The sequence below is a fragment of the Coptis chinensis genome, chromosome 3 (genome assembly GCF_015680905.1).
Source record: "Coptis chinensis isolate HL-2020 chromosome 3, ASM1568090v1, whole genome shotgun sequence".
NCBI lineage: Eukaryota > Viridiplantae > Streptophyta > Magnoliopsida > Ranunculales > Ranunculaceae > Coptis > Coptis chinensis.
Window position 1 is genome coordinate 5,138,743 of NC_141458.1, and position 25,853 is coordinate 5,164,595.

General features: G+C 41.2%; 4 protein-coding genes across 8 annotated transcripts; 3 read left to right on the plus strand and 1 right to left on the minus strand.

Moving 5' to 3' along the window:
* Positions 1-2,032: 2,032 nt before the first annotated feature.
* On the minus strand, positions 2,033-10,740 carry LOC147507475 (putative tRNA-splicing endonuclease subunit sen54). Of its 5 annotated transcripts, none has more exons than XM_086600182.1 (8): positions 10,609-10,740; positions 10,414-10,545; positions 9,937-10,338; positions 7,823-7,960; positions 7,436-7,729; positions 7,274-7,324; positions 7,094-7,167; positions 2,033-2,195 (listed from the first exon to the last, which is right to left on the minus strand). In XM_086600182.1, the coding sequence occupies exons 1-5, from the start codon at positions 10,680-10,682 to the stop codon at positions 7,690-7,692; spliced, it is 786 nt and encodes a 261-aa protein (XP_086456308.1). In that variant the 5' UTR covers positions 10,683-10,740; the 3' UTR covers positions 2,033-2,195; positions 7,094-7,167; positions 7,274-7,324; positions 7,436-7,689. The 5 variants fall into 5 exon arrangements, with proteins under 5 accessions (XP_086456308.1, XP_086456307.1, XP_086456306.1 ...); XM_086600181.1 differs by lacking the exon at positions 2,033-2,195 and adding an exon at positions 4,032-4,166; XM_086600180.1 differs by lacking the exon at positions 2,033-2,195 and adding an exon at positions 5,996-6,240.
* LOC147507476 (rho guanine nucleotide exchange factor 8-like) lies at positions 2,216-6,666 on the plus strand. The gene is given in 11 exon segments (XM_086600176.1): positions 2,216-4,076; positions 4,365-4,481; positions 4,809-4,963; positions 5,079-5,153; positions 5,234-5,311; positions 5,314-5,502; positions 5,579-5,644; positions 5,647-5,901; positions 5,991-6,115; positions 6,117-6,259; positions 6,262-6,666. Coding segments are annotated over 11 exon segments (1,536 nt in total). The 5' UTR covers positions 2,216-3,865; the 3' UTR covers positions 6,384-6,666.
* Positions 10,741-10,801: 61 nt separating the features above from the next.
* On the plus strand, positions 10,802-14,099 carry LOC147507477 (D-amino-acid transaminase, chloroplastic-like). The gene is made up of 5 exons (XM_086600178.1): positions 10,802-11,000; positions 11,094-11,137; positions 12,031-12,209; positions 12,581-13,254; positions 13,727-14,099. The coding sequence occupies exons 1-5, from the start codon at positions 10,802-10,804 to the stop codon at positions 13,876-13,878; spliced, it is 1,248 nt and encodes a 415-aa protein (XP_086456304.1). The 3' UTR covers positions 13,879-14,099.
* Positions 14,100-14,604: 505 nt separating this feature from the next.
* LOC147507478 (putative glutathione S-transferase) lies at positions 14,605-15,897 on the plus strand. The gene is made up of 2 exons (XM_086600184.1): positions 14,605-15,205; positions 15,375-15,897. The coding sequence occupies exons 1-2, from the start codon at positions 14,897-14,899 to the stop codon at positions 15,726-15,728; spliced, it is 663 nt and encodes a 220-aa protein (XP_086456310.1). The 5' UTR covers positions 14,605-14,896; the 3' UTR covers positions 15,729-15,897.
* The last annotated feature ends 9,956 nt before the right edge of the window (positions 15,898-25,853 follow it).

Below are 25,853 nucleotides of genomic sequence, written 5' to 3' on the forward strand. Positions count from 1 at the left end.
CATTTGCAGTGAATGTGGTATGCCAATTCATGCATAATCCCAGAAATCCACATATGATGGCAGTGAAGAGGATTTTGAGATACATTAAAGGTACAATAGATCATGGCATTTGGATCAGCAAGGGTCCTCTGACAATTCAAGCTTATATTGACGCTGATTGGGCAAGTTGCCCAATGGATAGAAGATCCATCACAGGATTTTGCATTTATCTTGGTTCTAATCTTTTGTCATGGTCTGCTAAGAAGCAACACACTGTTGCTCGATCATCAACAAAGGCAGAATATCGAGCTTTGGCACATACAGCTGCTGAACTTTACTGGATATGCCTTCTTCTTCATGATCTCAGAATTCCTCTATTTGTTCCTCCTTTAATATTTTGTGATAACATTAGTGCAATCTCCTTAGCCAACAATCCTGTCTTTTATGCTCGTACCAAACATGTGGAGATTGACTATCACTACGTTCATGAACTTGTCACCAGAAAACTCATTGACGTTCAATATCTCAGCACCAAATATCAAATAGCAGATATTTTTACAAAAGCTTTATCTACTGCAAGGTTCAAGTTACTCTCTCACAAGCTTTCAGTTCAATGTTCTCCCTTGAGCTTGAACGGGGTACAAGGGAGAAGTGATTCTCGGTCAATAAGTCAATAGAAGGTTCTGAAGATCCAGCTCAGCACAATACACATCAGCACAATTAGTTACAACCTGTTTTATTTTCTGTGTATTTTAATTTCCTCAATAAATACTCAAGGATTGTAAGAACAGAAAATAGTCAATATAATAAAATGTTTTTCCTTCTTCCGAAAATTCAGAACGTCGTCCCCATAGGCCATAGCTCACAACCTTCCTAATATGCCATATTTTCTCTACTATGTGTTTTCGAGAGTTATACTTTAAATAAAATTCCTAGTAGTTATCCCAATTAGAATCCTACTACCAAATTAGAACTCACGACTCCTCTATATATTGAAAACTAAGGGCTGGCCATTATTCCAATCAGAAAGCATAGTCTTTAGGTATTCAAACCATAGTTTCGAGAGAAGTACGTATTCTAACCATGGAGATGTTTGATGGAGTTAAGAAATCATTGAAATCCCTTCGCAAAAAGTTCACCATGGAGATGTTTGCTGGAGCTAATAAGAAACCATTGAAATCTGTCAAGTTGAAATCCAAGAAAAAAGAAGTAGCCAAGGAACCCGAAGCTAGGGTAAAAGAAGTACCAATGGAGAAGTTTATTGCTGGAGTGAAGAAATCATTGAAATCCTTTGGCAAAAAGTTCCAGTTGAAGTCAGAAGCAAAAGCCAAGAAAGAAGACGTACCATCATCAGATCAGGAAGTACAGAATTCGGAAGCAAAAGCCAAGAAAGAAGACGTACCATCATCAGATCAGGAAGTACAGAATTCGGAAGCAAAAGCCAAGAAAAAAGACGTACCATCATCAGATCAGGAAGTACAGAATTCGGATATAAAGTTCAATGAAAGGGAAGCCGAGCTACAAGAAGTACCATCATCAGCAGAAATGCATGTAGAACATTCGGATATCAATGACATGGAAAGCGAAGATAAGGAAAGGAAAGCTGAGAAAGAAGGATCGTCAGAATTACAAGAGAATCCAGATATCAAGGCCAAGGAAAGCGAAGCTAAGGAAAGGGAAGCTAAGCTATTGAAACTTGAACAAAATTGCCAAGGTAAGCTTGATGTTGCTGTTGGCGCTGCAACTTTTAGTGTGAAGTCTCTTCCGAGGACTAATAGCTCCCGCGAAGTACTTCCCTGAAGTGTACTACTAGATAGAAAGCGGTTTTGTTATTAGATTTACTTATGATTATATTATTAGATTTTGATTATTGATATGTGAAGTACTGTCCAAATTAACTTTCTCAAATTTTATTTAGTTTAGTGATGTCAATTTGTTATCAACATGACCAAATCCGTTCTTACTTCCATGCATGGATCAGAGCATCTAGATTATTAGAAGCAATATATTACAAACAGGAAATAACGTTAAGGTGCAAAACAGCCTATTATATTGTGTTGGAAAACAATCTGTAAAAAACAGGATTAACAATGAAATTGGAAGCTGAGGCGCGGACTAGGTTACTCTCTTTAAGGTATTGCGGGTATGTTCCTCCTGGTGCAGACAGACACGGAACCTCCAGGATATAAGAGCCTCTGTAAATGTCTTGATGATCACTGCACAGCAAAAACCAAAACTAGAAAAGAGAACAAGAACTAATAGTCTACTGCCATTATAAGGGAGAGAAGTTTTTCTTAAAGAGAAGGAAGATGCGAAAAATTGGTGTGTTTGGTCTATATATAGGCTCGAGAGAGGTAACGAGATTTATAGTCAAAACAAAACGTTTCTTTTGTTTCAAAACAAACCAAAACTGATTTTCGTATTTTAAAATAACCAACATATTGCTTCTTTATAATTCGCATATCTAAAATTGAGAAATTATATGAGCACATTGAATTTCTGAATTTCCTAATTGCACTATAAGGAGCAATATACAGTCTCTAACGTAAGCAGGAGGTGGAAATAGTTATGAATTAATGTTGAAAACATGGAACGCGTCGAGGCATAGACCAAAAAAAAATATTGGGTTGCGCACGCATTACTGTACGTAGAACTCTGTTATTAGTTTTTTATGTGAACTAAATCATCCTTTTTCGACATTCTGTTATACAAGAAATTTATCTATGTATTCCGGAGGTTTTGATGGATGGCACGAACTTTTAAGAGACTGTTGTAATCAGGACAATAAGCTCATTTTGCAAAATTCAGGGTCAGTAACATCTTATTATCACCTAAAAACACATTAGGCTATTTTTAAAATTAGGCACGCACAAATTTGTGAGGGACATTAAAATCTTATTATTAACTAAAAAATTACGCTATTTTGTGAAGAACGTTTAAAAGAACAAAATTTAAGAGAAATTTTATTAGTAGAATTTCGGTATAGACCCAGTGACCCACTGCAAGCTGCAAGACTGCAATCATATGGTGCTAGCCTTAAATATTTATGAAATTCAATGCACAGTTGCACACATGTTTTTTTGCAAGTCTTTAAAATTATCTAATAGCAAATTTTGAAGATTTCCACAGGTCACTATAAGAGTACTAGATATATTAATCTTGATTTTCCCAGCAATAAACACTGTAAGCGGTTTACAGTTGAATCTTCAATCAAATTAGCTAGTGGAAAACAAATAAGATTTTTTTTTTTATAAAATAAGATCGATACAGTGTATACAATATTGATATTTTCTTAATATATAGTATTACTATTTGTAAACTAATACCCTTGCGTGTATATTTAAAATAAGCAGATGATGAGGTGGTTTTAGTTGGTGCTCTAGCTTCCCGGGCTTCTTTTGCCAATCTTAACCTTCAAACTGAAACTCAACCATTCAATCCTTTCTAACCTCACAACAAGAACCCCAATTAAAAGTAATCTCAACTCCTCTCATATGTTCATTAACTCTCCTTTCTTCCTCAACCTCAACTTTTTGTTTCTTTAACATGCACCCCACGTTCCTTTGATACAAAAAAAGCAAAAACACACAACACCTTCAAACCAAGCAAACAATCGTTTTTCTTCTCTTCATTCACCAAAGCCAATTTTTCTTGCCATTTTGCTCTCCAAAACCAGCACGGATACTCTCTCTCTCTCTCTCTCTCTCAAGTATCAGTATCAATATCAATATCAATGAGCATACTAGCTTCATAGCCACCTACAAACTGGTTCTGTATTGTTCTTTTTACAAAATTTTATATCGACATATATACATATAGGTGGAAACATTCTCATGTTCTTTCCTACATCATATTTCGTTGCTATAGTTTTCGCTCGAATCATAGAATGGTTCGAGCTTCTGAAAAAGAACATTTCATACAAAAATCAAAATCCTTCTCCGCCAAAAAGATTTTTGATATCACTAAACTGATTGATAACGACGAAACTGAGGACGATAAAATGGTAACAAGAAGTCAGGGTTCAATTGATATCATCAAGTCACCCTTGAGCAAGGATGGCACTGCAAATGGCCTTCAGGCGAAAGACCGATCTTCAGGTACTTCTTTGTTCATATATGGCATATTATTATGTGATCAACTTGATTATTGCCACAAAGAATCTTCCATCAGTGCTCATCTTCCATATGCTTATCATAATATAATATTAAATGAGTTAGGTAACATATATGGTTTCATGTACAAATAAAAACATGATATGAGCAAGTCTATTTTGTCTAATGAATTATTTGAGCAAATACATTTGTGTCATCATCTGAATAGTATCATACTGATAATTTTTGTAACTTGTTTCTGTCCTTGTTTTCTTTTTTATTGCTGGCTTTTAGATGTGGAAATGATGAAAGAAAGATTCGCCAAGTTGTTATTGGGTGAAGATATGTCCGGGGGAGGGAAGGGAGTTTCGTCTGCTTTGGCATTGTCGAATGCTATTACGAATTTAGCAGGTACATAGGACATTTTTTAAGTATCTGGTGAATTATTTTCAAGGAATTCATTGAAAACATCCTTGAATATGCTAGTTTTATGACTTTAAACTGTATGTCCTTCATAATTAACGAGGTTGCAAAAAATGGCTGTTCCCTACTCCGTTGCTGTCTTATTATAATGACAAAAGTGTTGGGAAATTCGCGAACTGTTCTTTGAAATGAGAGGTTTCAGCTGATAAATAATGTCCAAAATGTGGTGCTAGGTTATGGTTTTGTTCGATGATTATAGACTTCTTGAAAGGTGGTCATCGACATATTTTGACCATTTTTGCTAAACTAATGCAGCTTCTGTTTTCGGAGAGCATAGGCGCTTGGAACCAATGTCGGTTGAAAATAAGGCAAGGTGGAGAAAAGAAATTGACTGGCTCTTGTCAGTCACTGAACACATTGTAGAATTTGTTCCCTCACAACAGAAATCCAAGGATGGAATAAACATGGAGGTACCCTGTAACTCTATTATCATGAGCTTGAAAACAATAACGTATCTGTTTGCTTTCTGGAATTAATTTTTAATGCTAAGATTGTCTTAACCTGAAAATTTTCCTTACATGAAAGATAATGGTAACACGACAACGGACTGATCTTCTCATGAACATCCCTGCTTTAAGAAAGCTTGATGCTATGCTCATTGTAAGTACTGCATTATGACGCATTTGTTTTCTTTGCTTCGAACTTTCGTACGCGTTAACATTATGATCACGGTTGAATAGGGATATTTGGAAAACTTCAAATACCAGAATGAGTTCTGGTATGTGTCTAAAAATGCTAGCGAGGAAGAGAAAGGTAACGAGGGACGGACGACAAATGGTGGCTACCCACTGCCAAGGTTCCCCAAATGGGCTCTCTGAAGAGACAAAGAAAATGGTTGCAGTTTCAGAAGGAATCTGTCAATCAAGTTCTAAAAGCGGCAATGGCCATAAATGCTCAAGTGCTATCAGAAATGGAAATCCCTGACAACTATATCGAATCCCTCCCCAAGGTATATGGAAACAAGATAGATTGGTAATTCTAGATTATATTTTCCTCTAGTTGATAATGTTTTTCAATTGTGTTAGAATGGAAGAGAGAGCCTCGGGGACACCATCTACAAAAGCATTACGGTTGAATTCTTTGATCCCGAAAGCAATTTCTTTCAACTATGGACTTATCGACAGAGCACAGAGTCCTAGATCTCAAGAACAGGATCGAAGCATCCAATGTAATTTGGAGGAGGAAGATGACTCACAAGGATGGGAAATCTACTTGGGGTTCTGCAGTGAGCTTAGAGAAGAGAGAGCAGTTTGAAGAGAGATCAGAGAGCATCTTACTCATCCTCAAACAAAGGTTCCCCGGCCTTCCTCAATCCTCCCTCGACATATGCAAAATCCAATATAACAAGGTGAAATCAGATTACTACTGACCTGTCTTTAATCTTAACCTTCTGTTTATGTATGTACGAGCTAAATATGAATTTGTCAAATTACACAGGATGTAGGACAGTCTGTCCTTGAAAGTTATTCAAGGGTATTAGAGAGCTTGTCGCACACTGTCATGTCTCGAATTGAAGATGTCCTTTATGCCGATTCACTCGCTCAAAATCAATCTGTAGCGGATTGAACAGAATGACATCAACAGTTTCTGCACCAGAAAGAGGTCTAGCGAAGTTGTTGGAATCTGGAGGGAGCTTGAAAGGCTTAATTCTATTGAGACACCAACTTCAATGACACTATCAGACTTCCTGAAAGAAAATGACGATGATGGCACGATGATAATGAAATGCCAATGAGCAAACCTCTTAAAGTTGCGACCAATAAGAAAGTTTCCTACATAGAGAAGCTTGAGACCTTAGGTGGCTTGAGAAGCCCAAGAGCTCGCCATTAGAGCATATACTACATACAGAGAAAAGGAGAAAAAACAGGAGAGATAAAGAGAGAAGAAGTATAGGAGATAGGATCCAAATGTAAGAGTCCAGACCCAACCGTGTCTTTGATTTGTAATTATCGTCACTCATCATTCGGGCTGCGACATAACAAGGAAGGCAGTACGAATTTGATGTATTTGGGTAATACTTTCATCTGTAACTTGTATAGTTGGTCGGTGTTAATTATGTTTATGCTAACATGTTTTTAGTAGGTCGAACTGACAATAAACAACCAATTAGGCATCGTGCATTTCCTCTCAGCAACATAGACCGTATCCTTCTTCTGTAGTTCTTACCACTATCAACAGAATAGTTTCAAGACATTTAACAACTAATATAGCATCCTGCGCGTTATTGTCTTTTATCTTTGCAGTAGGTTAAGTAAATATCTATCCATTACTCTTTGCTGACGAAATTCATTAGCCACTACAGCTTAACTCAGCAAACCTCCTATCTATCAAGTTGATAATTGATATTGGGACTCATAACCCATTTGTTGTAAAAGGTATGGTCAAATCAAGAATAAATAATCAGGAGTACAATGAAATAGCATTGGTATGTTTATTGGAGATTGTATGTATTAAATAAAAAGACAAGATTTAGCGGCCTTTGTAGATGAGTAGATGCCATCTGAGGCTATGAAAGTAGGTCAAGTAAGGGTACAACTTACCTCAACCTATTAGAGCAGCAATCCTCTGCAAATATGTCTCTCGCCGTCTTCAAATCAATGATACAAATGGAAAACTGTGTGAAAAGGCATGCTAACATTAAAAGTGAGTTTTATTGTTTTTCTTTATCATAAATGAAATATATCACCACTATGCATCACGACTTTCTGTCAAAGACGTACCAAACCTGGGACGAGCAATGGAGCAAATGGAGTGTAGGCTTCATAGATAAACTGTCAAAACATCAGCAGCCAATGACAGATAATTGAAATGAGACTAAATTCAATGAGAAAAGACAGAACATCTAAACATATCATGACCATTCCCCAAGTCAATTAATAAACCTTGGATTTGGATGCAGATATGGATTCGCAGCGTGACCAAAAAAAAGCAAGTATATCTTCATGTGGAGGCAGGCTTTCTATGACAACTCTTAAACTGAGAAATTCCTTTATCCCTTTGTCTATGGTGGGAAAGTTCTCTAAATCTAACAAATGAATTCCCACTACTTAATCAATAATTCGAGCCAAAATGCTATGAAGTTAATAGTCTCCCCTCCAAAGAACTTTTGCTTCTTCAATGCCCTTCTCATTTTCCTTCACACCAATCCAACAAGCCATCCATAGTCTCGGTATGCACTGCAAAGTGATAACGATACTAAGTGTTTTGACGAACCAAAGCAGAATAGATGGTATTTACTAATACATAGATAAATAAGTAAAGATCAATACCTTCTCATTGATGAACCTAGCCCAAAAAACTGTCTTTGATCTTTAATAAGGTTCTTCAGACAATATAAGATTTGTTGTCCATGTCTCATCAAAATAATGGAGAATAACAAGCGATTCCATGACAGAGTTAATTCCGTTCTGTAAGAGCACAGGAATTTTCCTATGAATAGGGTTGTACTTCAGAAGCAAAGGACTCTTGTTAGAGAGATCTTCTTCAATGTATTGTAGCTCTCCTACTAAATGGGCTAAGCCATGCACCAAACAACTTCACTTCTTAAGACATTGTAGCTCTTGCATGTAAATTAGTAATTAAGTTACGTAACAACTTTTTTGTGTAGTCTTCCCTATTCTTGGTACCTTTATAGACTTTGTTCACAATCATAACTTGCAAGCAACTCTGTAGTCCTCACAAAAATTTGTGAATCAGAATGATTATCAGATACTGGAGCTTCACACTACTTGTAACGCAAGATTCCTATATTAATGGGTCAATCATTCATTTTTGGGAGAAGCAAGCATTTCATTCATCAAGGTGAAAGTGTGTGATAACCTCGCCAAGTCAACTTTTCATATAGGAGCTACTTGGACTATATTATCTATTAAAGGGAAGCACTTTCCTCATCAGAGAAAAAATTGACTTCTTTACCAAATCACGTTCTTAGACCATCTAAAACTCAAGTAAAGTAATAGATAGTACTCCATAACTATATAGTCAAACATCTAGAAGGGAAGAGAGAATCTTAATGTGACAATTGATCTATACTACGTAGTTTACCTTAAAAAAACTTCTGGGAAGTAATGAGAAGACAACAAAAATGGTTGGGTATTTGCTGACCTGAATAATGGGGTGATAACAGATTTTACGAAGTCCCACGTGTATCTAAACCTAAAATTGCGGGACTCTTTATCAACATTTGTGATTCCAAGGTCATCTTGCATAGTTAAAACTGCGCAAAATAACAGAAGCAAAGCAACATGACAATAAGTTAATAAATGTAAGAGCAAGTGAAAGTCATCCAGAAACAACTCTGAACAAGCAATTGCTCAATGTGCTGCCTCAGTAGGGACCTATTTCTACACTTACAAATCGTTTCCTGCTAAAAAGCGGCAAAATTGTACATTGTACAACGTACAAATGCAGTGTCACAATGTCAAGAAGCATTAGGTCATAAAATAGCTCATTTTCAAGTAGCAGAACTTTAGAACATATACTCCTTTTTGTATGGGCGATAATATTCTGAAGGATCACCGTAAGACAGGAAGCTCGGTTTTGTTGAATGAAAAGAAACTCACGAGCCCATGCTCAACATTACAGATCTTGAGGGGTACACCATTGCATCTTCTTTCAAGATTTTCAATCTCAATTTTGGATGGTGGATCCCTACAGGTGTGAAAGCCAACTAGAGATTTAGTATTGGGGAGAACTCGTGTTCCAAATGAACGTAAGTTGAGAAAAATCAGGGCAAAAAATCATAATTAAACTATGAAATTTTTTAGGCCAATGCAGTACTTCCTGATGCAAGACATAACTCTAGCTACCATACCAGATATGAGCACAACATTAATTCCTTGTTTCCTCTCATGCTACTTTTACACAAGATTGGCAAGGGGTGACTCTCACTCACAAGGAATAAGCTTAAATGTGCCATAAATATCAGACAATGTAACCTACTACAAGTATACATATACATATTATGAGATTCCATTAGGCATCCCAACAACAATTGAATCATGCAGAAACTTCATTTCACTCGCAGGGAATCATGCAGAAATCTTCACTAGCAAGGAAGGATAATATAAGATTATTCATTGAAGGAAAGTGAACTACCAAAAGTGTGTGTATCCCTCTTGATACAATTGAGGCAAGTAAGGTAACAAAGACTAACAACTTCGACTTGCAATGGTTTTGCTTACAAGTGGAGTGTCCTCACACGTATCAATAAGGTAAGAAATGTGAATATATTTGCTCTCTTAGAAGAACTATCCATGCCATTCAATTCGACAGACAAGTATGCTTGCTCTTTTGGAGTATGATTCTTTATCTTCAACAGCATATACATCCAGTTATGACAAAGATAATTTTGTAAAGATGGTATGCTGCTGATAGAAATTACCTGGCTATACATAGCACAAAATCAGGATCACCAGGAGATGATATTCTGAAATTGCTATTGGGCAGATAAACATCAAAAGCTAGCCTCAAATTGTTGATCTGCATACTTTGAAGTAGACTGCTAACTGAAATAGTATCTTCCATTTCCCTGCCTGACACTGTGTCACTTTCCGGAATGCCCTGAGGACGGGTAGGTTCACAACTTTTGTTATCATTCTTCAAAGTCCAAGGAACTCCATGCCGCGCAACAATATATCCTAGGGACTTTAAATGCCTAAAAGCTTTAAAAGATTCCCAACAACATCCATTATTTGCCTCTGCAACCATCTTATATATATTTTTCAGGGTAAAAATTGTATCTTTTTCATCCAATAGAAGTAAAGCCCCTCTTTCAGCCAAGAACCTACAATCAAGTAAACAGAGAGAATCATATCCAACAATAAGAAAGCTTTTAATATAAAAAAAGATTCATACTTACAGAGTTTCCTCAATCGAAAAATAGTGTTTGCTCCAACGGAATATTCCCATAGTCTTCCACATTACACCTTTCTTTTCTATCACCTCCGCCATTCCCAACTCCGCATCCCAACGAGCCTTGTATATATCATTCCTGTCAAAAACAAACAATGAATAACAAACTCACCAAGTCCCATCTCAAAACTCAGAGATATACCTGAACTGTAACTTGGGTTCCGAGTTTAACAAAGGAGAGTGCCCATCCTCATTCATCTCTTCTTCACTCTTCATCTTTTGAGTTTGGAATTTCGTATATAAAGAGTTTGAAATATTGACATGAATATATCGGTTAAATATTCCCAATACATTGTTTGACTTTTTTGTTTTTCAGTTCGATAGATTCTGTGTTCATGGCTTTTCTCTCTTCTTTAAATGGCCCCACCTCAAAAATCAAATTTTTGGCTAAGTTAACTGATTTTTCTTCCAATGCTTTATCTCTTAGACGAAATTTAGCAGTTTTTGAGAGTGGGTACAAATGTTTTGGACTAAAAGTTGATGGGAAATCATTATGGGAATCAAGAGTCCTTCACAACTCTGAGCAGATAGAGGGTGAGTTTCTTGGGCATTCTTATATTATGCAGTGTGTAATATACCAATTTTTGTTCATTTGAAGCTGATCATATATTGGTATTTGTATGGCAGAGTTTATCAACGTATCTGATGTTCCTTTGCTGTCATCTTCAGAGGTACATTTTCTTTATCTTTCACTGCTTTTCATGTCTCATTCCACAATGTAGACTCTACACCTTAGAAATTATGCTAATTTGCACCTTTAGGTCTATAGACAAAAGTTGGTTTTAAATGCTTCTTCTGAATGCTGATTGCTAACCACAAACAAGTGCAAAATTTACATGTTATTCAAGTTCATGGTGTGTTGTGGCTTGTTTCATAAATTCTGTTAAGTAGTTAAACTTAGGCATTATCATTGCTTATGGGATAATAGTGAAAGTAGGCTTAATTTGATTACTTTGCGACGACAATCACCTCCATTGTTCCCACAATGACGATTTAAGGACCAATTTACAATGGAAGTTATCTTCTTTCCATGAAGCTTGTGAATAATTGTCAGTGAGGACAATCTAAGTGGTATAGTAGAGAAGTTATAGATTCTGTTCTAGTGTAAACTTATACGTACAGCTTCTTTGCTAAGATGATGAAGTCATGAAACTAGTATCTTTGTTGAAGTTTGATATTCAGTGAGGTTCCGAGCGCTCATGAAGGTTATTGTGAACTTGTCATAACGGGGTTGCCGAGTTAAGGTTTATCATTTGATACAATATGGAGATAATATCCAGTTTACCCAATGGTAACTAAAGTCGAACTTACGAGGAATGTTGACTTGAACTCACATTAGTGTAAATTTCTACTGTCTTGAATTACATGTAACTGATTATAATGTGTTGCATAAGCTAAGGTCTTTGAAATAGTTGAAGCCTACTTGTCAAAAAATAATAATAATTGAAGCCTACTCTGCCCTATATGAATGAATTTGGGTTAATTTTACTCATTTTTTTTATTCGTCCCCTGATCGAGACGGCTGGCTATTTTCCTAAGATATATTTTGTTGGTGTTTATTAAGGTTTTCGAAAGACTAAAAGAAGATAGGGAAAAGAGGAAAGGCAAACAACAATTCTTGGCTATGTACTCTAGTGTATTTGGTGGAATTACAACTGATCCTACAACAATGGTCATCCCCATGGATGATCACATGGTCCATAGAGGGCATGGTGTTTTTGATACTGCAGCAATAATGGACGGGTAAGACATCATGGCTCTTAAACTGGACCCTTACTTGTGTAATGAGAATACAATATCTTTTAATGCAATATATATTTGGCTTTACTACAACTCCATCCTCCCATACCAACTCACTAAGTCACCATTTTGTTTTCTCCCTTTTCCTTTTTTATTTTAAATTTGAGAGACACGTAATTAGAGTTCTAGTTAAAGTTTCTGGAAAACTGCAATTGCTTATGGACTAGATTGTCAGAACTGTTTGTAATTATTATTTTCTAGGTTTATTTTTAATGTTTGACTTGTATATGAGTTTGAGCGTAGTCAATGTCGTATATTTATATTCTTCTCTGGTTTATCACTAATTCAGTTCACATTATCTTGCCACTTTGAAGATATCTCTACGAATTGGATCAACATATCGACCGCTTCTTGAGATCTGCATCCATGGCAAAAATTTCCGTCCCTTTTGATCGAGAAAGCATAAGAAACATTCTCATTCAAACTGTAAGTGCATCCAAATGTAGGGAAGGTTCATTACGTTATTGGCTCTCTGTGGGACCTGGAGATTTCCAACTATCTCCATCTGGGTGCAAGCAGTCAGCTCTCTATGCCATTGTAATACAAGACAAAACTCCATTAGGACGAGAAGGTGTCAAAGTATGGACTTCAACAGTTCCAATCAAACCTCCGCAGTTTGCCACCATGAAGAGTGTAAATTACCTACCTAATGTTTTGTCAAAGATGGAAGCTGAAGAAAAGGGTGGATTTGCAGCAATCTGGTTAGATGAGGATGGCTATATTGCTGAGGGTCCCAACATGAACGTAGCATTTGTCACAAAGGAAAATGGACTATTAATGCCGTCCTTTGACAAAATTCTAAGTGGGTGCACAGCCAGACGAGCGTTGTCTCTTTCTGAGGGTTTAGTAAGGGAGGGGAGGATTAGTGGAATTAGAGTAGGAAATGTTACCATGGAAGAAGGTAAGCAAGCTTGTGAGATGATGCTTATCGGGAGCGGAATTCTCGTCCGTCCTGTTTTGCAATGGGACGATCAGATAATTGGAGATGGTTAGTGAACTTCATACACTTAAGTACACTCCTATAATTTACACTTTTGCAAGTAATCTGTCAGTTTAGATACTTTGACCACCTTTATTTCTTGTTTTTAATATTGTGTCAAATACTATTGATGTTTTCAAAGGATAAAATGGTGTCTTGAGACTGCAAATAAGCAGTCATTCATATAGGAAGCTGTTTTGCATCCGAGATCTCTATGCTCGAATGAGTATCAAACAGCAACCAAAAACTTAATAAAATGGCTGAGATGTAACTGTTTCAGACTCCTCTTAATTGATTTATTTATGGGTCTTTGGCTTTTTTAATTTTCATGGAAACAGCTAGAATTTAGACTCTAATTCTGAACTTACCCTTGTATCATTTGTATGTATTTTGATATATTTTGGTTATATGTAATGATAAAGTGTTCCAGTACTTGTTACTAATCTGAATATATTTGACAGTTGATACTGTTTCTTTGTAGGCAAAAGTAGGTCCAGTGGGTCAGGCTCTTCTCGATCTGATTCTGGACGACATGAAATTCGGCCCAACAGATGTTCGCGTTCCTGTTCCTTATTAGTCATCTCTGATCACTTCCTTTTCTTTCCGCTGTGGCATTGCAATCTAGCTTCTTAGAAGGCTAGAAAACTCTATAAAGTATGAAGCTACTCCAAGGCGATAATGCAAAGCAGTTGTGTTTGGAAATTTGTATAATAAATTTTTCCACATAAAGGTAATATGTTAGCAATTTGTTGTCCATCCATAATAATATAAGAAGCTAACTCATGACGCTTTCAATTTTTCATAGTTCATAAAAGTTCATATGTTCTATACAAAAATGATATCTGAGTTGATCTTGTCAAAGCATTAGGGAATTTTATTTGGGTATTATTCCATTTGTTGCACAAATTTAATGAGATTTGAAGGATACGAGAATTTCATCCTTCCATGCCCTTCCTATGTAAGTGTTCTGCTGAAGCTGTGTCAAATGTGAGGGCGGTAAAAATTCCATGCCAGGCCGGAATGATTGCAGTAAAAGCGGGATTCCCTGCTAAAAACTCCCTTGTGTGATCAAGTTAATCATGTTTTTTTTTTGAATGACAATTTTAAGTTCATCATATGTTTATTCTACTAGTATATCTCTCGGCTACGTGTCAGGGTATTTGCAGTCAAAAACGCGACCAAGTAGAGTTTTTGTCAATGAATCCAACATTGTAAATTCATGAGATTAACTTAAGCCATCTTTTGTTGATTATGGGTGAAAAACATGAACAAAAGTCAGTGACTTAAACCCCCTTGCGTTGCGTTGAAAACTCTGCACTCTCCCTCCTAATTGAATAATATTAGAGCCTATAGGTTACTACCCTCTTGCTTCCATTTTTATTCTTTATTTCATTTCTCTGGAATAAGTTGGCTAAAACTTAGTTTAATGCGACGTTTGTCACAATTTTCTACTTCTTCATGGTCAAGGATGGCCCGCCTTCAAAGAAAAACTTGAAATGAGGGATGAACTACTATGGTCTGCGTCACAAAAAATTCTTCGTTGACACTTGATGCTGAAGCAAGAGGATTCCACCTTCGCCTATGATGAATATAAATGAACTTCAACAAAGGCTAAAAAAAGAAAACCAAAATCTTCTTTGTGAATTACACCATGGAAGAAGTTAAACTCTTGGGAGCTTCGCCTAGTGCTTTTGTGTACAGAGTCATCTGGGCTCTGAAACTGAAGGGTGTAAGTTATGAATATATAGAAGAGGATCTTGCCAATAAGAGCACTATGCTCTTACAATATAATCCAGTGTACACAAAAGTCCCAGTTCTTGTTCATGCAGGAAAGCCTATATCTGAATCCATTGTTATTATTGAGTACATTGAAGAAACATGGCCTGAGAACCCACTGCTCCCAAGCGATCCTTACGAGAAAGCCAAAGCGAGGTTTTGGATGAAATTCGTAGAGGATAAGGTGATTATCTTACAATACTGTATTCATTTACAGGCTTTCACTTCACTTATAGTTTTAAAGTGCCAAAACCTTTTCATCTTCCATTCAATTAGTATAGAGCCACTGATATCATCGATCTGTATATAAATCTTATTTTCAGTCTTCATGACCATGGTTTGTGATGATGTAGGTAATGACATTTGTGGGATTTTTTTTCACTAAAGGAGAGGCACAAGAGACGGCAATAAAAGATTGCTTAGAAGCTTTGAAGACGGTAGAAGAACATGGACTTGGGGACAAGAAATTCTTTGGTGGTGACTCAATTGGACTAGCTGATATAGCCTTTGGATCGATTGTTCATTGGTTGGAAATGATGGAAGAAGTTGTAGGCACAAAGTTGGTTGAAGCTCATGCCTTCCCACACTTGCATCAATGGATCCAACACTTTAAGGAAGTGCCCATCATTAAAGAAAATCTTCCTGAATGGGATAAAGCTTTACACTTTTACAAGGGCAGAAGGGAGATGGTGTTGGCTTCTAATTAGTTTTACACTTTTACAAGAACCCTTCCATACTAGAATGTCACATTTACTTTATATTTTGGTTTCAGTTCATGTATTGTGCAATTCAGTTTTCAGGATTATGAACATCTTATCTATGCGCGCGTTTTTTGAATGTGTATCAAAATTATAATATTAAAATTCTTACAGTCTACAACTTGATTCTGAAAATTGAGCGATTTTTGCAAATGCAATATATTTGATGCAGGCCTTCTCTTAAACCAATTATCTATTCACGGACATGTGTCTTGGACATCTTATTATTTAGTGTCTTGAACAGTTTATACAGTGTCTTGAACAACTAAATAAACTGTTCAAGACACTAAATAAGCTAGTCAAGACACTATATAACATGTCCATAAACCGGATAATCCGTTTAACAGAATTCTTGTTTGCCGATGTGAATATTATGAGCCTAGCTTACACCTATTGGCGTCTCTGTTTGGTAGACATGTACAAGCCATTGGACCCAATGATTATCAAGACTTGAAATATTGATATCATCTGATAATCATCAGACCGCACTGTTTCCACCATATAACGTTGCTTGTTTGAGTGTGGAGGAGCTTGGTGGTAAACTTTATGTCCTTTGCAAGAACTTTAATACGGATATTCAAATTTGGGTTATGACTACTTATATGGTTTAACGTATTCGTAGACTAAACTTTTTACAATGATCCTCCTAAGCTACTGTATGTTGCCGAGAATGGTGAAGTGACAATGAGAGATGGGAAAACAGTGTATTATAAACTATGAAACATCTAGGAATCTTCCGACTCATGATGTTATACATTCTGATTTTAGGCCGATATGGACTCACTTTGCAAGCTAGCCTTGTTCGACTGAACTGTGGTTTGTATCATCTGGTACTGCAGTTGAAGCATAGAGACTACCAATTCCTCTCTGTTTAATGCCAAACAATGTAGGAACATACATACGGAAATCAACTGTACACCACTCCGCAGAAGCTATTTCCACTATTATGGTTACCAATTATGATGGTGGGTTGACAGTCAATGGTTTCTACCCAACAGATCACTAGTTCAAGGTTTTAGGTAGCTTACATCACCTTCAGGTTCCAAGGGAAAGGTAAATTACGGCCAGTTCGTAAAAAAAAAGTGGTTTTTCATTTGGCGCCAGTGGTTGAAGTGGCGTAGAATGGAATGATGGATCTGTTTCAGTTCTTGGCATTCTAATGGAGTTATAATTGTGGTTCTTATATTGGAAGAAAATGGAATTAAAATGGTGAAGAAAGAGAAAAGAAATGGCTGCTGTTGGGAAGAAGAGGACGTGGGGTTATGTCGAAACTTAATGTACCTTATCCCCCCATCACATTAATACAAGGCATATCCTTTAAGTACCCCAATGGTTGTCTGGTCACTAAACCACATCGCTTCAAAGAAGAAAATGAAGAAGTATTGGGTCCTAAAGTACTATATGTAAAGGAGCGTTTTGGTCTTCTCCTAATTACAACTAGGAAGAACGGGAAGGGTTAGGATTTTGGATGTGACCGAGGTTATTTGTGAGTTTAATCGCTGCCTACGATCTTCTCGCTTTTTTTTTTCGGGGAGAGAAGAATCGTCCGACGTAGTTCCAATAGGTGGTATTTATAGAGAGTTTTGAGAGAGGAGATCCTTCCGACACGTGTATTCTTTTTGTACAAATGTAGGGTGGAGATCGCGGATGAGTGTTGAATTGGATCTTTATGATTGGGGGTAGATGCGGTAGTCCCTATTTCCGGTGTTGAGATTACCACTAAGATTTTGGCAATCATTACCCCAAAGTGGGACGTGTTTCTATCCGGCGCTCAGTAATTGGCGAAGTGTTGTTCAGATCGAGATATCTTCGTTCGCACCACCTACTCGAAATTTTCAGGTCGGTCTTGAGGTCGCCTTGGATTCATCTATCAAGCAAGACACGCGTGGTGTCCGCGCTAGGGGGCCGTTTCTCGTCATCTTGGAGGTCGATATCTTCGGGTTCGCTTATGCTCTCGCGAGTCGCGATGCCCTATGAGGATATCGCCTCCTACCACAGCCCCTCCGATAGGGCGTTGGTGGAAACGTGGAAACTTACGGCGGAGAAAGAGTCCTGACGAGCGTGGTGGAGCGTGCTTAACAAGAGTGGATGAACCGACCGGTAGAGCGCCACTTTTGAATGTTGTGGCCCGTGAATTGGCGGGAAAAGGTAGTTTTAACTTTACGCGGCACGTAATCGTAATCGTGATGATTGAAGCGAACGTCGCCGCGCGTTATGCGGAATCGCTGAAAGGACGCTGCCTTTGGAACACGATGTGCGGGCTATGTAGAAATTTGTAATGATTACTCCTTGGTAACTGAACGGGCGGTTTATACAAAATCAGATTTGGAATACTGAAAAAGTTACTTCGTGTTTTTTCTTCCGCAAAAACGCCACTAGTGGTTTTCCGGTGAGTGCTCCGTTGTTCATTTTCTTTCCCCTTTCCATTTGCTTTCCTCTCTGTCATCCCTCGTTATTTTAAGTAAGTAGGTTATTGTAAGGCTATAGGGTTTAGAACCTGAATATTTGATAGAAAAGGGGTTGTTAGAATGTCCGATTCTCGATGATACTCGGCCGGAGGAGGTCCGAGATATCTTTGAGTTGTGGAGAGTACGAGGATGAAGAATCGTAAAGTGTCGGCGGGGTTGAGTTAGAAGAAGAAGATAGGATAAGCGGGGTAATGTCCCGATCTCGGTCGAGATGACGTGGGCCGCGACGCCAGTCGAGGGGAGAGGTCGGCATCGCGATGTGCCCCCTAGAAGTGTGAACCGTCGCGGCCGCTAACTCTTCCCCGAAATGGTGGGGCAGTATGGGATTAATGTCCGACACCGAGATATACTGAGCCAATGCATCGAAAGTGAAAATGTTCAGAGTGAGGAGTATAACCCGCCGAACGGTGGAGTTATAATCTGTGAGGGTTACGGTGAGCCAGATGCACATACCGTTCTCAAACCGGTATTGCGACTTCTTGGCGCTTTGTTGGAAGTCTCCCTGTCAGTTCGTGGGTAACACCTGGCGATTATTTAAGGTGTTCGACCTGCTGAACGCGAGTGGGGAATATGACATAGGAGTATCGGATATAGTGGAGCACTATGTGATACGTCGATCGGGGAACATGAACTTTAGCTTGCAAACCATGACGACGCGTTCTGCCGTGATCGATGGAGTAAGCAATGAGGCCTGGACTAAGAGACCGTTGTTGCTAGTTGGCAATACCGCGGTGAGCGGGTGTATACCGCGAACTAGGATTTGTAACATATCCGGTGGGTAGGAACACTTTTTCGTTGTTATTTTTCGAACGTTTGATAGCCGCTCTACCGTGTCTTTGTTTTGCTTTGGCCGCAGAGTTTTCGTGAAGCGCTTAACCGATCGTGGGGAGATAGAAAGATTCGCCGGGCCGACTCGTGCTGAAAAACAAGCCGGGTTGCCCGAGGTTGCTCATTTCTTTGAGGAAAAGGGAGGGCTGCGATCCGGGGAGAAAGAGGAAGGTGCAAAAGGAGCGGGCTCTAAGTCGAACGGCCGAGGGTGATGGAGAAGCCGCAAGTGATCCGATAACACGAGGAGAGGAGGCGGCGCGGGGAGCGCAAGGCGGCCTGTTAGGGGAACCACAGAGCCGGAGGATCGGGCAATCGGCCCGAATGGGTTCGATCGAGGCTCTGTAGAGTTGGAGCCGCTGGTTTTCCGCCGCCGTGCTAGGGACAGTCGGAGAGGAGGCCACGCTGATGTCTCTCGAGAAGGACGCCGGACGAAGCCGCGAAAAGTAGCTCGACATGCTCGTGAAGATGGTGCTAGCACGGGGCGGATCGATGGTGGTGCGGCCGGGGCCACGGTATTCGGCCAGTGGGGCCCGACCGAAAGCGGTCATGGACTTGGCCACTTTTGAGTGGGGTCCAGTCGCGGCCGACCGGGGACGCGATCCCAATCCGGTGAAGAAGCGGCAAAGCTCCACGTAAAGGCGAATCGAAAGCGGTGGCGCTCGCGGACGATCCGGAAGGACATTTTGTCTATCCGACGAATGGGCGCAAAAGACCGCGGAAACAAAGTTTAACGGCTGTTTTGAGATCGAAGAAGATAGCGGGTTGTTTGCTAGAACAAATAGCTCGGATGGCAACCGCAGAGAGCTAGATGAGAAGGGTTAGCCGACAACTCGGAGACGAATGGAAATCGCGCAATGCTTGGTATGTCTATAACTACATCCGAGGTACTTGCTTGCTTATGCAAATTGTTGTTGGCTAACCCCGCGGTATGTTCGTGCGGTGGTGAGTGGATTCCGGTTGAAAGAGATCGCTTCTGGTTTGCTTAATCGATAGGGAAATGGTCGGGTTTGGGTGAGGAGCTGAAAAATGTCAGGGGACGCCTCGCAGATGGAGCGCGAGGAACTGGAAGATTTGAAGAGACCTCATGAAGCGTTGAATCTCGCCAAGATGTTGAAAGATACGGAAGCGGAAGAGCTGAGGCAAAAGCTAGAAGGAGCTGAAGATAATGTGCGAAAGCAGCCTACCGTGGAGATCGAGGAGAATTTGAACGATTATGCCGACCGACCGCAAGAAGGTTGCTCGGGACGCTTAATCGCCTATGACACTGGGACGCAGACTTCGTTGAACCGGAGGTGACTACAATGGCTTGAAGGAGGAACACGCCTGTCGTCCTGGCCCCTCGGTGGAGGAGGTTCAAGGGGGTGCCGGTGGGGCGATTGCCTCTTCTGTGAGCGTGCCAGAAGCCGCGGTGGCTCGAGCTGAAGCTGTTGCACCTGATGCGGTGATGAGCTTAGAGTTGGATGGCATATCGATCATTGTGGACGGGAGAGATGCTGAGGTCGATGAAGCGTTTGAGCGTGGAGGAGTAGTTAATGTGGCTGGAGATGACGAGTTGTAAAATTTGTTCTTTGCCTTTTTATCAGCTTATATGCCGCGGATACAATAACCTGGTTTCAGGGGTAACCCGGCGATTCGCCTTTTATGTTTGTGTAATCGTAATCCCCGAACAAGTGGGTGTCTCCTGCTGATTCGGGGTAGCCGAATGTGACGAACTCGTGTGGGGCCGGGTTGGATTTCCTGAGTAATCTCAAAGAACTCGCTCAACATCGAGCCGCATGATGATAACGCTTATTACACCGGATCTTCCTTTGTTTACATACGCGATGATAGATAGTCAGGTTGTGTGTGTATGTCTGAGTCGGTTGCTCACTCATAGTTATGTAGGATGATGCAACTTAGGATGGAACGTGGTAGGCCCATTGTGGTGACGACCTCCTTACTTATGATTGGTAAAATGAGGGGAGCGTCCTGTTGTTGGAGTGCTTTAGATTGGCGGCGACGACGACGTGGGCATCGATCGCCGGAGTCCGCTCGAGATGTGTCGAATTGCTCAGATTCGCCGCCTAAACGCAAGTTGTTCCGTTGCGTAAGGATGACACGTAAAGGGAGACGAAGCGCTCATGGGACATAATGATGGCGGCAGATGGCGTTTGGCGCCTCAAGGTGATAATGAGGCACTTAGGAAAAGACGTTTCCTAAGGAATATAAACCGCTTCTCACATATCATCAAGAGGTTTCCGTCATTGTTTTGCCTAAGCTTTCCTTCCTCATCTTTGTTCTCGCTTCAGATCGCGGCTTTTCTCGTCACCGCTTGTTCATCGTATGTGGCTTCTTTCTACGCGGTGTTATTCAGTTTGAGAAATACCTAGAATAAGCGTTAACTTTCTTTGTGGTAACTTTGTCGCTAGGGTAATATGGCTAGATGCCGTCGCGCCAGGTGAGAAACGCCGCCACTATCAATGGAGGAGATGGAGTTTGAGCCTCATGTTCATGGCGATCGGGGAAGAGAAAGGCTGCGAGGGAGAAGCCGGGCGGTCATAAAACCAGGAGAGAGATAGTCGCCTGGCTGGTGGCATTGTATTCAGTCGCCACAGTGGGTGAAACCATCGGTCGCTTGGTTGAGTTAATAACGAAGTTGGGGCGAGGTCGCCTGATTCTGGTGGTGAGAGTTCGGCCCCACCATGTAAGGATGTGGGGAGCGAATTCTACTACCTGGGAAAGACGGGGAAGAAGCGGATGGTGAAACGCTTCGATCAGAAGCTTTCACCGCCCCCATAGCCACCGACGGGCGGGATTGTGCTAGATGGAGATAAAGCAGAAGTTGAGGACGAGGACATGGGGACACTACTGGGGACGATGGATATGGCCGCTTGTTTGGTGAGTTCTTGATAGCTTTAAGCGGTTGTAACCGACTTCCAGGGGAGTCTGGTGTTCTAACTATGTTCATGCAGTTTCTCGCAGGGTATGATAAGCTGAAAGATGCTGTGCAGCGTTCTGAGACTAGTGGTAACCCGCACGTGGAGCTGGGGTTGATGCGAGCTGCGTGGGGGGTGGACAAGAAGAAACTGGATGATATGTCCACCAAGTACCTTAACGTGAATCGCCGAGAACGCCAGATCGGTGTCGGATGTGACTGAGCTGGAAAGGGAACTGGCGGTTGTGACGGCTTATGCGAAGAAATGTCAGAAGGTGGGCCAGAAGGCTAAGAAGGCGATATCGAAGTTCAGACGCCTATGCCGCCTGGACGAAAAGTATGACACGCCGAGGTCATTTCGACATACCGCCGACGACTAAGCGCTGACCGGAAGACAAGCATGTCATTATCGAAAATTGATAAGGTGATCATCATCTGACTCTGTCAGCCGTAAGTTGTGAATATAGTCTACATTCCTCTCTCTTATACGGGAGCAAACAATAGAGCTGTGTTTTCAGGCTTGCCTGAGCAGTTCGCCTTTTTGTTCGGAGGACTGGTTTCCACGAAAGTGGCAGTTCAAGACTTGGTGAATTTTTGTAATGAGCATCGATCTGGATTTCCTGGGTAATCCCAGCAGATCGGTGGACGTAGTTGTGATGACGTACTGTCATGTAACGTTGTTTTAGATGTGTATGCATGCTACTGTGTATTTGTGTGTAACTAGCATCTTGATCTTATAAATATGCGTCCTGTTAAGTAGTCAACCCTAGAAATATAGGTCGTTGATGCGGACAGAACTGGATGGGTTACGGTGCCCGTGAGCCGCGGAGAGCCGGCTCGGCGCGATGAGAGCGTTCGTGTGGTCGATCCTAAAATGTAGGGCGCTGACGTAACAAGACTTGCAAAGGCTATGTAGCCGATGAGCTCCGGAGAGTATGCGCTTCCGGCCGAGAGCGTTTCGCTTTAGTCGATCCTAGAAATATAGGTCCTCGACGTTACAAGAATTGGAGAGGCTATGTAGCCTGTGAGCTCCTGAGAGCTGTCTGCTCGCTGAGAGCGTTCTCGCTTTAGTCGATCCTAGAAATATAGGTCCTCGACGTTAAGAATTGGAGAGGCTAAGTAGCCTGTGAGCTCCCGAGGTATCGTGGCCGGAGGCGTTTCGCTTTAGTCGATCCTAGAAATATAGGTCCTCGACGTTACAAGAATTGGAGAGGCTAAGTAGCCTGTGAGCTCCTGAGAGCTGTCTGCTCGCTGAGAGCGTTCTCGCTTTAGTCGATCCTAGAAATATAGGTCCTCGACGTTATAAGAATTGGAGGCTTTGTAGCCCGTGAGCTCCCCGGAGAGCGCGCGCTTTACCCGAGAGCGTTTTCGCTTTAGTCGATCCTAGAAATATAGGTCCTCGACGTTTACAAGAATTGGAGAGGCTAATAGCCCGCGGAGCTCCCGAGAGTCATCGTCCGCCGGAGAGCTGTTTCGCTTTAGTCGATCCTAGAAATATAGGTCCTCGACGTTACAAGAATTGGAGAGGCTTTGTAGCCTGTGAGCTCCTGAGAGCTGTCTGCTCGCTGAGAGCGTTTCGCTTTAGTCGATCCTAGAAATATAGGTCCTCGACGTTACAAGAATTGGAGAGGCTAAGTAGCTGCGAAATGCATCAATACAACTAACCGGAGTAGATAGTATCAGTCAGCACAAAAACTTGTCTTACATTAATGAAAACAAAAGATTTACAACATGAATGGCGCTACTGATAAAATTTTTTTCAGTAGATAAGTATTCCAAGGTCGAGGCAACATCTTCCCCTCTTGGGTTCTTATCCAGTATGCTCCATTGCAAACACAGCGTTCCACGATGTAGGGCCTTCCCATGTGGGTGCTAACTGGAGTCGCCCCGCGTCTTTTGAGCACTAGGTCGCTTATCATCAAGGTGTGGTCGACTTGGTATGCAGGTCGATCGACTACCTCAATGAGAACTTGTCGGGGAACGCAGCTCGGGGTTTGGGTAGCCAAATAAGCTAAACTGTCTGCGTGGCGGTTCTCCTCACGCAAGAAATGATGTATGTGTACCGCTAAAGAAGAAGCAATAATCGATGAGCGACCGAAGATACTTTGAAAGGTTACCTTGGGTAGTATACTCTTTTGCAACCCGGCCGAACGACCGGTTCGCGAAGTCACTAAAGACTTGGAGCTCTTCGACAATCGAAGCCGCAGCCGGGCCATCCTTAGTCCCCTAATTAGTGCTTCGTACTCCGCTTCATTGTTGGAAGTGGCAAAGTCAATGCGAACTGACTTTTCAATCATATTTCCGTCGGGGGAAACTAATACGACTCCGATGCCGCTTCCACCGAGGTTACTCGAACCATCCACAAAAGAGAGAGGTGCGATTTGACAGCGTTTGCATGTTTGGGAGCTCCGTTTTTGTTCCCGGTTGGGGTCCTCGACCGGGAAATCATGCGAGGAAATCAGCGACCGACCGACCTTTTCGAAGAAGCGCGGGGACGAACTCTATGTGGTGTTCTCCGAAGTTCTTCGCCCAAACCGCCATTCGAAAGTAGTCTTGTTTTCTTTATGAAGGACTTTCTTCAATGGAAGGTCGGTGAGAACTTTGATTGGATGTGCTTGGAAGTACGGGTCTGAATTTCCGCGGCGGAATACAACAAAGCGAAAGTAATGCTCGTTCCAGAAGGAGTAGTTCTTTTAAATCGGGCGTGAGTGTCTTACTCGTGAAGTAGATCGGCTTCTCGAATTGTTCTCCTCCTTTAAAGAGAACCGATGACGGGCTTAAATCGGATATGGCGGATAAAGCCCGGTGTCTCTCCATGTAACCGGCTTGGCTAAGACGGGGCGTGGTGAGATACTCTTTGAGAGTAGCTTAATGCATGATGACATTGATCGTTCCATGAGAACGGCTCGCCTTTTGAGGAGTCGTAGGAACGGTCTACACTTATCCGAGGCCCTTGATATGAACCTTAAAGCGCCCGCGACCATTCCCCGACAACTTCAGATCGTTTCTTTTGTGCGTGGATCGGGCATATCTAAGAACGCCGGATCCGGGTCGATTTGCCTCGATCCCTACGCGACACCGATACCCCTAAAACTTTGCCGGAGGGCGCCAAAAAGAGGCATTTTTCTCGGGTTCGCCTTCATGCCCGCATCGGGCGTAGTCCGGAGAACGCTTTTGTTCGAGGTGGGTGAGGTGATCACCCGCTTTTTGCTTTTGACCACCATGTCGCCAATGTAGACCTCCATGGTGTCGCCTTTAACATGTCTTGGAACATGTCCGCGGACGAGGCGTTGGTATGTCGCTCCGCTCTTCGTGACCGAACGGGAGGACGTTGTAACAATAGATCCCTTGTTCCGTGATGAACGAAGTCTTCTCTTGATCTTCTTCGGCGAGTGGGATTTGGTTGTACCCACTGTACGCAATCCATAAAGGAGAGGAGTTCGTGACCACAGGTTTGGTCGACCGGTTGGTCAATGCGAGGCAAGGGAAAGCTATCTTTAGGCGTGGCCTGATTGACATTTGTGAAATCGACACATAAGCGAACTGTGCCATTCTTTTTGGGGACGGCAACAATATTGGCAATCCACTCGGGGTAGTCTACCTTTCGATGAAACCGACTTTGTTTCGAGTTTTTCGACCTCGCCATTGATGGCTTTTTGAAAGCGAGGGATAGTCGACGCAGGTCGTTATTTGACCGGGTTCAGCATCGGGGGGTTCACATTTAATTTGTGGCAAGCGAGGTTAGGATCGATTCCGCACGCCGATATCCACCAAGCAAAACATTTTTATTCATAGATAAGAAATTTACAAGTTGTGATCCGAGTGTGGGGTCGAGGTTAGCCCCTACATACACAAACTTGGGGT